This window comes from Dipteris shenzhenensis, chromosome 28, assembly GCF_047967505.1.
Source record: "Dipteris shenzhenensis isolate YYH24624 ecotype China chromosome 28, Dip_SZ_1.0, whole genome shotgun sequence".
In the NCBI taxonomy this organism is placed as follows: Eukaryota; Viridiplantae; Streptophyta; class Polypodiopsida; order Gleicheniales; family Dipteridaceae; genus Dipteris; species Dipteris shenzhenensis.
This window is the reverse complement of record NC_141623.1, coordinates 34,124,522-34,140,461: the sequence shown is the minus strand read 5'-3', so window position 1 is coordinate 34,140,461 and position 15,940 is coordinate 34,124,522. Positions and strand designations below refer to the sequence as shown.

General features: G+C 40.7%; 1 protein-coding gene across 5 annotated transcripts; it reads right to left on the bottom strand.

Annotated features, from left to right (window-relative positions):
* Positions 1-2,798: 2,798 nt before the first annotated feature.
* On the bottom strand, positions 2,799-13,903 carry LOC147883484 (uncharacterized). 5 transcript variants are annotated; one of them, XM_087400078.1, is made up of 5 exons: positions 13,592-13,717; positions 13,347-13,517; positions 13,051-13,218; positions 12,872-12,945; positions 2,799-3,121 (listed from the first exon to the last, which is right to left on the bottom strand). In XM_087400078.1, exons 1-5 carry the CDS (start codon positions 13,604-13,606, stop codon positions 3,106-3,108), a joined length of 444 nt encoding a protein of 147 aa, XP_087256204.1. In that variant the 5' UTR covers positions 13,607-13,717; the 3' UTR covers positions 2,799-3,105. The 5 variants fall into 5 exon arrangements, with proteins under 5 accessions (XP_087256204.1, XP_087256203.1, XP_087256202.1 ...); XM_087400077.1 differs by lacking the exon at positions 2,799-3,121 and adding an exon at positions 13,785-13,903 and having other exon boundaries at positions 12,612-12,945; positions 13,592-13,676; XM_087400080.1 differs by lacking the exon at positions 2,799-3,121 and adding an exon at positions 13,785-13,895 and having other exon boundaries at positions 12,619-12,945; positions 13,347-13,475; positions 13,592-13,676.
* Between the last annotated feature and the right edge of the window lie 2,037 nt (positions 13,904-15,940).

Below are 15,940 nucleotides of genomic sequence, written 5' to 3'. Positions count from 1 at the left end.
TAGAACCATATAATTAATTCCATCACTAGGATGAAGTGAATCAAAAATTTAAAATTTGTTCTAAGGATGCAAGAAATTGAGCCTTAGAAGGATGAAATAGAAGACAGTCATTTATATCCATAGAACGACTGACATGGTATTCAACCAAATGATATTTTTATGCAAAACATCAGATGTGGGATAACATACTAGTCCACTATAACCAAATTTAGAATACAAAGTTTAATTGATGAATCCTTCCGGAAGTCCGAGATCCGAGTCAGGATCAATTTACCTACCACCATCCAAGAGAGACTAAGTGTTAGAACATCATAGCTTCAATTGGGAAGACAGGTAATGCATCCTTACCCTGGCTTGTTATCACGTTTACCAAAGAACCAAACTATCATCCAAATTAAAAAGTTGAAGGTGACAAGTGTAGGAAGTAATAAATGTGCCTGAGTAGACATCATAATGTATGTGCATACTCATCCTTGGGAGGGTAATCCCATGTTTATTATCACAAATAATCGTACTTAATGATGTGCAAGTCCATGCTAGAGATAGACATAGTCTAAACTTAATAATTTCCTTTAAAAAATTCCCTACGTACTAAGAGAAAGAATAAAGACAATTTTAGGATTATTGAAGGGAAACGTCCACTATTAACTAGGCCTAAAAATTATCATTACTAGAGAAGAGATGCATGGATTAAATTCTTGCAAAGGAGTTAAAAATTTACTTTGCTGAAGAAATATAAGCCATTAATTAAATATTGAACCAAAGGTTAGCATACATGGAGATCATATCATAAGAAATTAGAGTTACGAATGATCCTATCCTCACTCTTATAAGAGAACCTATATGAAAAATTTATAAAAAGAATTCCATGAGACCACAAAGGAGAGAAAATATCATCTATATAGAAAGTTAAGCATCTAGACACCACCAATCATTTGCAAAATCTTAATCATCACTCAATGCATTAACACATTAGTCGTAAGCTATACAAAGAATTTAAATATTGTATGGGGTCCAAGAGAGAGCTATGAAAAATTTATCAATAGTACACGCAAAGCCCAAGTGCCATGGCAACAATGAAGTACTAGTGTACCAACCTACAAGCAGAGATTCACCGTATTAGTGCATGATCAACATAAGAATCTGAGTGATTGTGTAGGGAAGAGAGACCACGTATGCCACTTTTCATTCGATAACCAAGTGACAGCCAAGAAAAAACATTTGTTCACGATCATCGTGGTACCTTTGGCAACCTAATACAATTTTTATCATTGACTGAGATAGTCATAGACCTATGTTAACAATCCTCAATGCAATTTTGTCAATACAAAGTAGCATGGACAATGATAATAGAAACTAAGGGATAGCATAGATGCTTCTCCATCTACTTTTGTACAAGCTCACTATTTAGTTATAACAAAGTGAGCACTATACAGTGTAGAGTGCTTGAACAAGAACAGCACCAAGCCAAGAATGTTAAAAGGGCTACGACCACAATGCCGAATCATCAAGAAATGTAAAAAATTCACCATTGTATACCAATAGCCATTGGTGAGCTACCAATGCAGTTACTATACTATTATATGATGATTATCACCTGTAGAGACAAATATGCACATAATAGAGCTAGCTAGCTCATAGGCTCGTGCATCTCTGTGTATGATCTAGAAGGCAGCAAGCAGGTAAAATGTAGCATATTGATGCCTTTTCAAAAGCATATAGCATCTGTAGTGGTGATAGCAATCACACGTGAATAGCCTCATGCATTCTATCAATACTGGGAGTAAAAGAAACCGTAGAGATAATGGTGTTATTGTATGCAAAAACCAATACCATGCTTCTTTGGTAGGAAGATGTGGGGGGAAAGTCAGGAGCTTGTGTAACGATTATTTTAGATAGTAGTGAGTACATAACATCCTTGAGATATCCCTAATATCACCCACTAGAAGTCCAAGAGACTAAAGAAGTAGAACCTAAGGTAAGCCATGCACGCGTTCACCATCCAGCACCAAAGGTAGCTCTGAAGCTTAGAGTATGTAAAGTTTACATGAGAATAAATTAACCAACCTCCTAACTTACGCTTGTAGAATTATTTGACTTCCAGCTCAATAGATCCACATAAGGATGAAGAGGGAGCTACAGCTCAATGCAAAATCATGACCAAGAGGTAAGCATATAAGCTACACATAAGAGAAAGCAAAAGAGGTCCCTGATAAGTCGGTTAATGTCACCATGGCTTTCCATTGAGGACAGAGAAGTAACACCACCAGCACCTACAAACTATCTATTGGCTAGCTTGGGGGAGAGAAGACCTCCAAGAGAAAACTCAAGCCAGAAGGTGCTTTGAAAAGTGATAATAGAGGAGTGGCCAACAAGGGGGAATGGGTAGAAGTGCGACTGTGTAGCTGAGGTCACAAGCCAACACAGCAGAATAAGAGGAGATTGAGGGCCACAATTCCCAATAAGAAAATTATGAAATATAGCCATAATCCACCGCTTCTCTATGTATAAACACACGGATGACATTATGACCATTATTATCTACATTATCTCACATGTTAACCTTTAGGATAACTAGTATTAACCGCCTTAAGAGATAAAACATAGATTTAATGATCACTAACATTGCTAGCCATTGTGCCCATATTGAACAACCTTACTCACATATCTAAGATTTGATATAACTAATATGTAGCTACCATACCAAAAAAAGTAAATTATTACCAATGTTTCATGCCATAATCAAGCTAAAAGCCCAAACTTATCCAACTAAAATCTCTCCATAAGTCGTTCAACTTTCACATTGCAAGTGTCCACAAAACTCCCAAAGTAACATTCTTAGGGAATTATTACAAACCTCAAACTTCCATCAAAGATGAAGACATCATATACAATTACAATAAGGGATGCTCCAAGGGTTCCTTGTACTAGCAAAAACATTTATTGTAAAATCAAACCACTCATACATCCATAGCCTACCCATGAGCTAACTAATAGCAAAACAATCCAAACAAATCCAAGGTTGGTGTATATAAAATATACATGCAACAACCCGAGTGATAGACACCTTTCCTCAAGTAGGATCACCAATAGATACCTCATCATTCACAGTGATGGTAGCCTGCATAGAACATACAAGCCACATCACATTGTGAGCATTACTGACTGATCATTTAAAACACTTGCGACCTATAAGTGTGACTAGGTAAAGAACAAAAAAGATATACTCACGTGTGTGTGTGCGCGTGCGCACATGCGTTTGTGTGCATGCGTGTGTGTGTGATGTGAGAAGGTGTGTGTGTGTTTGTATGTGTGCGTGTGTGTGTGTGTGTCTCTGTGTGATTGTTTGTGTGTGTGATGATGGAATACATGTGTAAGAGTATGTGAGAATGAATAATAGTGTGTGTTCCGGCAGAGATGAGTGTGTGAAAATCTATGTGTGTGTGTGTGTGTGTGTGTGTGTGTGTGTGTGTTTTACCAAAAAAATGTGTGTGTGTGTGTGTGTGTGTTAGTCTATAAGTATTAACTTTTTGAAAGAGAAATAAGTGTTTATCCACTTTAATAATCATTGTTATCTAACGACATAACTCTTCATTCCCTTGAGCACCTATACAAGGGTAGCTTCTTTATCATGTGATTATGAACCTTGATCATATAGTTTTTGATATTACAAAAGGCTTCCAAGGGAAGGTGTATTGAACAGGATGGGAGTTCCCTAAAGCTTTAAACAACTATATTCAAAGATAATAGTGAGGTCATGATAAGCGTCTAGAAAGTGGTTGGAGTCCCTTCCAAGTCCTTATCCCCTTCTCCAAGCATCCCATTTTTACGGTAGGCTGCCTAGGGTGAAGTTTGGTTTTTTTGAGCCCACTTGTATAATTTGGGGCCCTTGATTTTAGATTAATCTAAAGGCCTAAAAGAGGCCTTGCAAAAGCACAATTATAACCCTTGGTCTTGGATTCATCCAAAGGGTTAGAAGCTTTCCTATGATTTTTCCTTTGAGCTTCAACATGCCATGTGTCATGATTCTAATGGCTGAGGTGTAACCCTAGAATAGAAAAGGATGAAAGCTAAGAAAGGAAAGCACTCTAGATGAGGTCTGGTTTTAATTGGTCAAAAGGATAAACTTAATCGTTCCTCCGGTAAGGTACATTTCCCACATGCATCGTTTTACGATTTTGAGTCACCTAATGTTATTTCTCCGCCTCTTACGTGTGTCTTATGCGCATGAAGCGGGTCCCAGCTTGCTGGAGCTGATTTTCCCGGCGTCGAGGGTGCGGGTGCTCACAAGGTTTCGAATATGTGCAATCAACTGACGCAATGTGCGGAAGTGCGTGTACGGTGCAGTCGTAGACACGTCACACAGCTGAGGTAACGGGTCCGACCTTTGAAGAGTCGAACATTTTGCACAACTGTGCGAAGCTGTGCAAAGCACTTTTCGGCTAAGTTTCCGGCACGGTTACACATACGAATACGACAAACAAAGCAAACGTAGGATTAACGCCTCGCTTTTGACTCTCCTTGCCCTTCTTTCCTATCGCTCTGGTTCTCATGTCCATCGGCTACCTCTCAAGCCTAACTTTGCATTGGGTCTCATGTCCATCGGCTACCTCTCAAGTCTAATTTTTCATTGGGTCTCAAGTCCATCGGCTACATCTGCAGCCTAATTTTACATCTGTCGGCCCTTCCTTTCCATCGTTTTGCATCTCATTTTGAGCGATTTCATGTAGGAAATTATAGTAGATGGTTGTAGGCTAATGGAATTACGTTTCCGATCTTGACCTTGTGACGAGTATGACTTGTAGCTGATCTTTGTCCGCTGCCATAAATTACTAGAGCATTGAAGCTAATTACTACACTACATGCTTAAATCAAAAGCCTCTCTCTTCCCAAGCTAGCACATCTTGTCATCATCTTGCAGCGTCGCATGAATTACGCCACTCAAAATCTTGCAAGAACTTGTATCTAATAGTACATGTGGGTCTATGGGATCTGAGCATCCAATTGAAGGTGAAATTGAGCGTTGCATTCAAGACACTCTTGAACGTCCATATTGTTCATCGTCTTGTAGCCAATTTGCACGTCGAACAACAGTCGAAGCGATGATCACTACTATGACAATCGGACATACTTCTATGAAGAGATAAAGGGCTTGAATTCTCCAACGCAAAAACCCATGATCAGAGTCGGCAGACTGTTATTGAAAAAATTGTAGCCCGCGCAGCAGACCTACGTCGGCGTCCTTTCTAGAAATGAAAGCGCAATTGAGGAGATTGAAGGTAAACGTTTGTTGTGAAGCCCAAATGCTGTTGTTTTGGATAATTTGTTGCTTCAGCAGTTTGTCATCTTTCTCTAAATAAAACGTATAGAATAGTGATTAAAATGTAATGTTGAAGCTTCATGATTCGTAAGCCACTCTGCTATAGAAATCAAAGGCAGCTTTTCTTGTGCCTTACACAATCAAACCTCGAGTTCAAGTTCTCTAGAATCATTCGTGCCAGAAGCAAATACTGTCGCTACAAATCTAAATCTTGAACTATTAATGAAATAATCCTCAAGGGAAACTTTAATGTTGAGCAAATTGAGAGCTAGCTGCTTCAATCTGCCCTTTGCTCAATCCTGCAATCTAGTTTCATAGGGAAGACTACAGATGAAACTTTCACGTCTAATGCATGCCTGTAAAACTCCTAGCCACAATGTGCTTATCAGTCATGGTTCAATTCTCACATGGCTACGAAAACGGGGAAGCTTCCTACCATAACACACATGGATTCTTTAGTGGTGAGTGGGAATCGAATGATTTTTCCATGAGAATTATAATTGAGATCAAGATCGATTGCAGATCACTAACATCTGCACAAAAATCTATGCTAATAGTACTGGCCATTCATTTTACACAAAGCTCTGTGAGAACCTTGAGGTTCACAAAGAAACAAGAGAATTACCATACACTTGTATTTTTTAGAGGCTTTGCAAAAATCAATTAGGCTAGCGAAATGGACCACTAGTGCGTCGGTTGAGAGCCTAACAAAGTAAAAAATGAATTAGACAACCAATTGATCAACCCAGCTCTAGATCCACAAAAACCAAAATAAAATCTCGGTCAAGAATATAGTTTGTAGGACCAGTGGCAGTCTAAACACTTTGAAGGACCATGACACAAAGACATTGGAGATGATGCTAGTGATGGGCAAAGGGGAGGTAGCATCAATCCTCAAAAGTCCCTCCATAGGTGCACGCATTACCTCCATGGCTTGCTGCTGTTGTCTAAACTCCTATTACCACAAAGGCAATTGAGACACAAACCATCAGTGATGCTCATGACTTGCATTTTCCTTCCCTCCTTTGGAATTGGCAGTGTCTGAGAGATGGATTCCTCCAAGATGGTAATGCTGACTAAGTGGAGAGTGAGAACGTTATGTGCTCTACTTCATACTTCCTAGACTAATGATAATTGTGTTTTATGATGTCTACAGTTATTTGAATGATCTGAGAATGTTGGAATCATTCTGCTCAAAAACACACACACGTCCTCTCAGACTCATATTCGTAAGTTTTTGGATATTGTCTCTAAGATCAAACAAATCACCAAAAGATGATGAGAATTATGACTATGATATTCAAGTAATATGCTAGTATCTTATCTATTCATGAGACTTATCTCAATGCTAGTATTCTCAATGACAACGAGCGTTTATATTCTTAGCATTAATATTCTCAGCATTATCTTGGCATCCAAGGAAGGGTCCACTCCCTTGGATTATAACTCTTTGGGTAAGAAAGCTTGCCACCTCCTCGCCCACACTATGTGTGGTTATAGTATTTATATATTATATATTATCATATCAATATTTTCAATTACTTTTCCATTCAAATTTGTTTGTTTTCAATTTGAATTCTCACTCTCTTTTAATGCATGTTATTGATGCGAGGCAGTAAGGAAATCCAAGATGGATGTAAGATTGAAGGATGACAACACCTTTATTTGTATGGTTATAGTCCATCTGACAATATTGTATACACCTCAATGAGGATCATTTACTGTATCGCCTTATTCATGTATTTGTTAGACTTCTTCTTATTCATGTATTTATTAGACTTCTTCTTCCAACATATTGACATCACGAAATGAATAATAAATCACCACCCCTAATATTTGCACTAGGGAGGATCAGGTGCTAACAGACCGTGTGTAGGGTCTCTGTTGGAAAGGTCACCTCCCCATCTGTAAGCCTCCATATGAGGAGAGCATGGGGGAGGGAGACCTAGGGCAGAACCCAACAGAAAAAGAGAGAAAGGGGCTGCCACATAGACAGCATCATGGCTGTCATGTGGGCAGCACATCTAGGACTGTTATGTGGAGGACAGAGGACCAGGAAAGTACGGAGCAGAAGCAAGACAGTCTGGGATAGATTGCGGAGGATCTAGGACATGGAGGCGCACTGTTTGCACAGGTGCAGACATGGCAGGGAGTGCAGGCTCAGATCTACAGCAAGGAATGTGACTGTCAGTGGGCAGGTGGCAGGCCTTTTATAGGCTGCATATTTGCCTTGAATGGAGGGCCAAAAGCCCTGGAAGTTTGGGCCATAAAAGGCCTGACTTGTGAGCCCTTTAAGGGCAGTCTTTACAGACTGAGTCGGTTTCTACAGACTCAGTCGATTTTTATAGACTGGTCGGTTTTTTGGTGCAGGCCTTGGGGCCTATATAAAGAGGCCATTTAGCCTCATTTCAGCATCATCTGGAGCAGCAATTCCACCAACAGAAGGAGCAGCAGCAGGGCTACCTTTGGGCCTACAGTCAGGAGGAGAAAGAAGTATCTTGTGCTGTAGACTTAGCTTGCAAGAAGCTGCCCACCTAGACTGGTTTCCAGACAGCAAGGTGGAGAAGATCATTCTAGACGGAAAGTCTACTCACGCTCGAGGTGGAGCACGCAGACTCTAGTCTAGATAGGAGGAGGACTTTTGTGGTAAGATCAGAGGACCACACCATTGGTGGGACTCTGGATCTGTCTCTTTTGTATTGTGTCCATAGTTGTGGATGGAAATATATTATTTGGTGGTTTCTCTATCTGGTTTGGTTCATTGTCTATTGATGAGTCTGCGGGGATGAGCATTTTCCGAGCAAAATCTTCCGAGCGTCCGAGCAAAGGAAAAAAAAAGCTTTCAACTATGCAAAAATATGGCAAAAATGGATCAGAAGAAAACATTGTTTAATTTTACTTAGAAATATGCAAAGTATTATATTAATGCCTATTTTATACATGAATCTTTAGGAATGGTGAGAACATAATGGGATGGCTTTTGAAGAAATCCACATGTAAAGTAGACTTCTCTATGAAAATTCCCTTATGATCCTTCTAAGAGCTTTTACTTAATAGGGAGTGACATTGAAAAACCTCTCTCAACCTATCTTCATGAAAGGGTTTCTTCAAAGAAAACTCATTGAAGAAAGCCATCCAGGTGGTTTCGCCAGCGAAACTCCTTTGAGGTAGGTCTTCCACGGTAGTTTCGCTGGCGAAACTATCTTGGACAACATTTTTAAAAGTGACATAACTTTCACATCCAATGTCCAAATATAGTCATTCAACCACTCAAATTGATCGGAACACCCCATTTGAGCACATCTATGGAGTTATATTTTGAAAAATATTGCATATATAGTATTAAATATTACATGTATTTTATGAGAGTGATATATAAGCCCAAGTTAATACTTATTTATAGTAATTTCAGCTTCTTTAGAAACATGTCCATAAATATCTTGTTATTTATGCTATAAAAACACTAGAAAGATATTGCCATATGATATAAATGTGTTAATAAGTAATTATATATGTATAGTATTATTACATTGAGAGTGATTATGAGGGATGTTTCTTAAAGGAATTATTTTTCAACACTTTTTTAAGGTAATAACAGGGGTACAAAGGGATATCTATAAATAAGAAAATTTATGTTGTGTAAAAATGAATGAGTGACTAGTCTATATATTTTTATGATAAAGGGATCTAGTTCTAGTGAAAATAAAAGTGTAAAAACCATGTTTCCTAAAGAAATACAATTTTTAAAATCTCTTGAAAAACATGCTCGGATAAACCTGCTCATAGGTTTTCGCTCGTAAAATTGACGCATCCATGAGTCTGCACACCTATTGAATGCACATAAGTAAAGAAGTTTGTGATTCCATACCCACACCGCACACTGTGTGAGCTCTTGGGCATTACTATAAGTCTTCCGCTACGTGTACCCTCTGTTGGTTATTTTCTAACATGGTATCAGAACCCAAGTAGGAGGCTCACAGGTGTGGGAGCCTGAAGGCAGGGACCTTGCTGAAGGACGACCCTGATTCAGAAGCTCTAGGGAATCGACTTCCACGACTGGAGGATTGTGCCCTTGCGAGAAGGAGGGTGACTCAGGTTCAGTCAGGTGCATTCAGAGTTCTGGGTTACTGCATTTGAGTTTGGTTGACTTTGCTGTGTGGTATATACAGCAGAGATGTCAACAGCCTCTTCAGCCCGTGCTATCCCTTCCTCCTCCTCCAGTTTTCTCTCTTTCACTATCCCTAACTTTGGAGAGTCTGGGAACCTGGACGGGACTAATTACCCGATGTGGAAAGTGAAGATCCGGAGTCATTTGGTGGCTCGGAAGTTGTGCAAGCTGACCACGGGAGAGGAGTCGAAGCTGGCAGACATGGTGGACAGTAAAGGGAAGGTACTCATGGCAGTAGACAGAGAGCAGCTTGAATCTTGGGAAGAAAGAGATGCCCATGCCCTGGCAATAATCATACGGACTACGGCGGACTCTGTTCTTCCGCATATCTAGCTGGCCGAGATGTCAGTAGAGGCGTGGGCCACCCTGAAGGATCTGTACGAGACAGATAATACCTCCCGGATCGTGCTTCTTCAGCATCAACTGTACAATCTTGATATGGAAGAAGGTGATACGGTACATAGCCATTTGACAAAGGTCAAGGTGGTGTGGGATCAATTAGCAGCGATTGGTCAGAAGACAGACTCATGCCATCTGGCCTTGATGATACTGAGGAGATTGCCTCGGAGTTTCAAGAGCTTTGTTACAGCTATGACAGCAGGATAGCAGACCAAACCTCTGACATTTGAGGAGTTGTGTCCCTTACTGCTACAGGAGGAAACTTGGGAGAAGCTCTACAATGGGGACGAAGATGACAAGGCGATGCTGGTGAAGGATTCCGCAGGTAAGGGAAAGGGCAAGCCTAACAGCGGTAAGTCCAATAAAGATGACTTTGATGACGAGGGGACTTCGAAGAGGAAGCACAAGAAGAAGTGTTTCTATTGTGATACGCCCGGACATTTTGCAAAGGACTATAGAAAGAAAAAGGCGGATCTGAAAAACAAACAGGAATCTGACCCAGATTCAGAGGAAAAGGCCAAAGCTAATGTGGTAATCGAAGAATTGTTCCTAGTGACATCACCGAGTGTTACCGAGGTCAGATATGTTGATCCAGAAGTCACAGTAAGGATGTCTGACATAGAGATGTGGGTCAACGAGGAGTCAGATGCCTTTGTGAAGGTGAAGGACAGTATGGAGCGCTTGGTACCTTCCAGGTGTGTAGCTGTTGACACTGACACGAGGGTGGATTCCATGGAAAGCCCTGGGGTCTCATGGTCAGATGGATGCTAGACTTCAGAAGGGGACAGTACAGGATTACACAGGATCTTGGCAGGTGCCTCATTGAGGTACAGGGTTTGCTTTCAGAGCGAACATTCAGGAAGTACAACAGTCTGGTATGTATTTGATATTCTGCATTTGAGCCTTTATAGCATGCTGTGGGGAGATTCTGCTCTTCATTTGTCTCAGGTGATAAGAGATTGGAAGGAATTGGCCTTCTTCGAAGGCAGAAGGGGAAGTATTGGTGCTTCTTCAAATCTCGGACACAGATTGCTAGAAGGTGGTGGACAAAGAGTACTCAAGCCAGAAGAGTACCTGCTTGAGAACTCAGCGAGAGTTCATGGTCCAGGTTATCTGGAAATATTTATTGGTTGTAGACCTTGCCAAAGGAAGGACGGGTTGAAACAGACCCTCAGAGCATGGTGCCTGGAAGACTCCAAGTTGTTCACTCATTATGAGGGGGATGACTGGAAGATCGTGACGGCTGGGTTGCTCAAGCTCAGAGGCGGGAATGTGACTGAAGGAGGTGGTACCAGGAGGTGCTACCAGAGATGGACCTATGTACCAGGATGGTGTGCGGAAGCAGAACCAGACCTGGTGGAGCAGGAGCCACTGGATGAAAAGCCAGGAAAAGATTTCGACACCGAAAGGTTCCAGAGGACTACGACCATGGAGTTACTGGAGCATCTTCATCGACGTGTTGGCATTGGGCTGAGATGTGTCGGTGAGAGGGGGTGTTGGAAAGGTCACCTCCCCATCTATAAGCCCCCATATGAGGAGAGGATGGGGGAGGGAGACCTAACAGAAAAAGAGAGAAAGGGGCTACCACATAGACAGCATCATGGCTGTCATGTGGGCAGCACATCTAGGACTGTTATGTGGAGGACAGAGGGCCAGGAAAGTATGGAGCAGAAGCAAGACAGTCTGGGACAGATTGCGGAGGATCTAGGACGTGGAGGCGCACCGTTTGCACAGGCACAGACATGGCAGGTAGTGCAGGCTCAGATCTACAGCAAGGAATGTGACTGTCAGTGGGCAGGTGGCAGGCCTTTTATAGGCTGCATATTTGCCTTGAATGGAGGGCCAAAAGCCCTGGAAGTTTGGGCCATAAAAGGCCTGACTTGTGAGCCCTTTAAGGGCGGTTTTTACAGACTGAGTCGGTTTTTACAGACTCAGTTGGTTTTTACAGATTGGTCGGTTTTTTGGTGCAGGCCTTGGGGCCTATATAAAGAGGCCATTTAGCCTCATTTCAGCATCATCTGGAGCAGCAATTCCACCAGCAGAAGGAGCAGCAGCAAGGCTACCTTTGGGCCTATAGTCAGGAGGAGAAATAAGTATCTTGTGCTGTAGACTTAGCTTGCAGGAAGCTGCCCACCTAGACTGGTTTCCAGACAGCAAGGTGGAGAAGATCATTCTAGATGGAAAGTCTACTCACACTCGAGGTGGAGCACGCGGACTCTAGTCTAGAGATAGCCAGCAGATAGGAGGAGGACTTTTGTGGTAAGATCAGAGGACCACACTATTGGTGGGACTCTAGATCTATCTCTTTTGTATTGTGTCGATAGTTGTGGACGGAAATATATTATTTGGTGGTTTCTCTATCTGGTTTGGTTCATTGTCTATTGATGAGTCTGCACACCTATTGAATGCACATAAGTAAAGAAGTTTGTGATTCCACACCTACACCGCACACTGTGTGAGCTCCTGGGCATTACTATAAGTCTTCCGCTACGTGTACCCTCTGTTGGGTATTTTCTAACAGTCTCATGTCCACCACTTTTGATAAATTACTAGGATTCGGGTTCAATTTTGAGTTAGTAGCTACATGCTCCACGATGGAAAGGCTACCTACCACAAATGTAGATTTTAATTGAAAGTTACCATCTTAATCTCCTATTGATAATTATAAACGAAGTCTTAAATTGTAATCCTTGAATTGAAAATCCCAACCTTGAGATCCATCAGAGCGTGTCTCTATCTAGTCATAGAACGGTCATGCTACTCATACAAAGTAGAGCTTAAAACATGAACTTACAAGTACTTAAGAATTGTCATTTTTTCCCCTTTTTTACTGCAAGACAATTTAATGCTTGAAAATTACAAAAGAATTGTCACATAAAACCAGCTCAGACATCAGCATACTAACGATCCAAAAACAGCGAGATCAACCTGATCAAACTACCACGTTAAAAGGTGTTTATTGCATCGGAAGGAGACGATCTGACCATTGTGAGGTGTGGCCGAAAACAGTTTTCGCCAACAGTTCTTTCAACTTCTCAGCATCTACGTGTTGATGGCCCTATGAAGACAAAAACGATCTTTTAGACAAACATTTGAAAGCATCGAACGACCGTCGTACTGCATGGGAATCATCAATGGAGCAAGCTGAGAATAAGTATCTTGCCTGTAATCCCAACACATCCATGGTGATATACCTCTTGCTAGAGAGGTTCGCCTCCAAAAAAATTAAGCCACTCTCCTCTAAGGATACTACCAGAGCTTGCAGCAATCCGGTGAGCTTCTTACATATTAGATGAATATGTAAACATTCCTGGATCTTTATGACATCAAGCTGTACTCAAAAAGGGCTGTCAGGATTTGTATTGATGAAACGTATCAAGGGAGAGAAAGTGAGTTTTGAACTACATACAAGAAAAGGCTTGCTTTTATATTGGCCGACATGGAATGCCCAGTGCATACCTTCAGCAAGCGTGATTCGTCTCTCTTTGTCGCGAGGTGAACACATCCTTCTTGAGCCGAATCCGCACATTCATCTTGTGAAGCAAGGTAACCAATTTCTTCTTGAAGCGAACCAAGGGATTCGTCTCTCTGTGGAGCAAGGTAAGCAGAATCGGAACCAAGAGCATTTATCTGTGCAAGCCTTACGTCAAAATTCGAATCAATAAGCTCATCTCTTCCGGCGTGAAACCTCTTACGAGTCTTACCTTTCCAGTGCACATCGTCGCGTATCACACGCGTTCGAAACGTTGTCTGCCGTGGTTAGCTGCCCCGGAGTGATCAGGAGAGGCCCTACATCGAAGAATTATAACGACAAAGTCAGAAGCATTAGACTGCCCGTAAACATGAGTCTAGGACACCGAGTCTTTTATAGGACCGATTTATGGACACTGTACTCACATAAGATTCATCGCTGAATCTCCTGGGTTCAGAGAGTTTCGGGTGGAATCCAAACTACGGACGCGAATCAACATCAGCACTCTAACTGTACTGTAGAGCCAAGTTCTTAGAACTACTGTAGCTCCGGTCCAAGCGTACTGCTGGCCCCTCGATACTAATCAGCTTGCAGAAGCTGCGACATTGAAACGGAAAAATGTCGTTAGCCGTGAGAGTCCTGTGACCCTCAATTAATTGACGGCTTCTCTAACTCCTGTGGCCAGTATACAACTAGCTTAGTCTTCATGCTCTACTTTTGTGCCTTAGAATTGAAAATTTACTCGAAAGTTCTCTAGGAACATACTTGAGAGAGACCCGGTAATTTAGCCCAAAGCTCACCTTTGAGTGTAACATAAAGGTTACATACTAATATCACTCACACTTTCCCCGTGCATTGAAAGCATCTAGGCCATGGGTTGGACGTGGGTAAGCGATCTTATCCGTCCATGACCTATGGGCAGTATCTATGGTGTACAAGTTTGTAAACACCTTTACATGTAGCATACAAGAAGATAAAATGAGACCAGACAAATTGTGTGGTGTCTTTGTTTAAGTCATTGAGAATGGCACGCTTGTCAAAACATCTGCTTTATATATAGTGGCTTTGCCACTGAAGAAAAATTACTCACTCGCTGCAAAACCAAAGATTTCGGCTATAAAGTTAGATTTTAAATCACTTAGGCATTCTTAGAAGGAAAGGAAACGAGAAGAGCAACTGATTGATGATACTTGTTGTCTTGACACCCCATTCTTGAAAATGTTGGCTTTGTATTCATGGTCATGGGTGGCATATCTAACAGTTACTGCATTCAATCCTATGAAGTTTCCCAACCCACACAACATTATAGATTGCTCCTCTATCATCACCTCTGGATAATCTCCAAAAAAACAGGATTTAAGAAGCTTCACAAACTCCAGTCATCTCATGTCTTTATCCCACAATTCTGCAGAATAGTGGATGGTCGATCATCTCCCCAAGCTACTTGGCATAGAGAAATTTAGTGCATAGTCCTACGAGAATCACTCACCATCCCACAATAAAATCTATTGCTCTTTTCCCAGCAGTAGCTAAGTCTACAGTGGAATTGGAGAGAGAGTTTTGAACCATTTGCACCAGATTACCATCTCAATTTTGTCTTGTTGGGTGAGGGATGCGTCAATTTTACGAGCGAAAACCTATGAGCAGGTTTATCCAAGCATGTTTTTCAAGAGATTTTAAAAATTGTATTTCTTTAGGAAACATGGTTTTTACACTTTTATTTTCACTAGAACTAGATCCTTTTATCATAAAAATATATAGACTAGTCACTCATTCATTTTTACACAACATAAATTTTCTTATTTATAGATATCCCTTTGTACCCCTGTTATTACCTTTAAAAAGTGTTGAAAAATAATTCCTTTAAGAAACATCCCTCATAATCACTCTCAATGTAATAATACTATACATATATAATTACTTAATAACACATTTATATCATATGGCAATATCTTTCTAGTGTTTTTATAGCATAAATAACAAGATATTTACGGACATGCTTCTAAAGAAGCTTAAATTACTATAAATAAGTATTAACTTGGGCTTATATATCACTCTCTTAAAATACATGTAATATTTAATACTATATATGCAATAGTTTTCAAAATATAACTCCATAGATGTGCTCAAATGGGGTGTTCCGATCAATTTGAGTGGTTGAATGACTATATTTGGACATTGGATGTGAAAGTTATGTCACTTTTAAAAATGTTGTCCAAGATAGTTTCGCCAGCGAAACTACCTTGGAAGACCTACCTCAAAGGAGTTTCGCTGGCGAAACCACCTGGATGGCTTTCTTTAATGAGTTTTCTTTGAAGAAACCCTTTCATGAAGATAGGTTGAGAGAGGTTTTTCAATGTCACTCCCTATTAAGTAAAAGCTCTAAGAAGGATCATAAGGGAATTTTCATAGAGAAGTCTACTTTACATGTGGATTTCTTCAAAAGCCATCCCATTATGTTCTCACCATTCCTAAAGATTCATCTAAAGATTTGTGTATAAAATAGGCATTGATATAATACTTTGCATATTTCTAAGTGAAACTATGTTTTCTTCTGATCCATTTTTGCCATATTTTTACA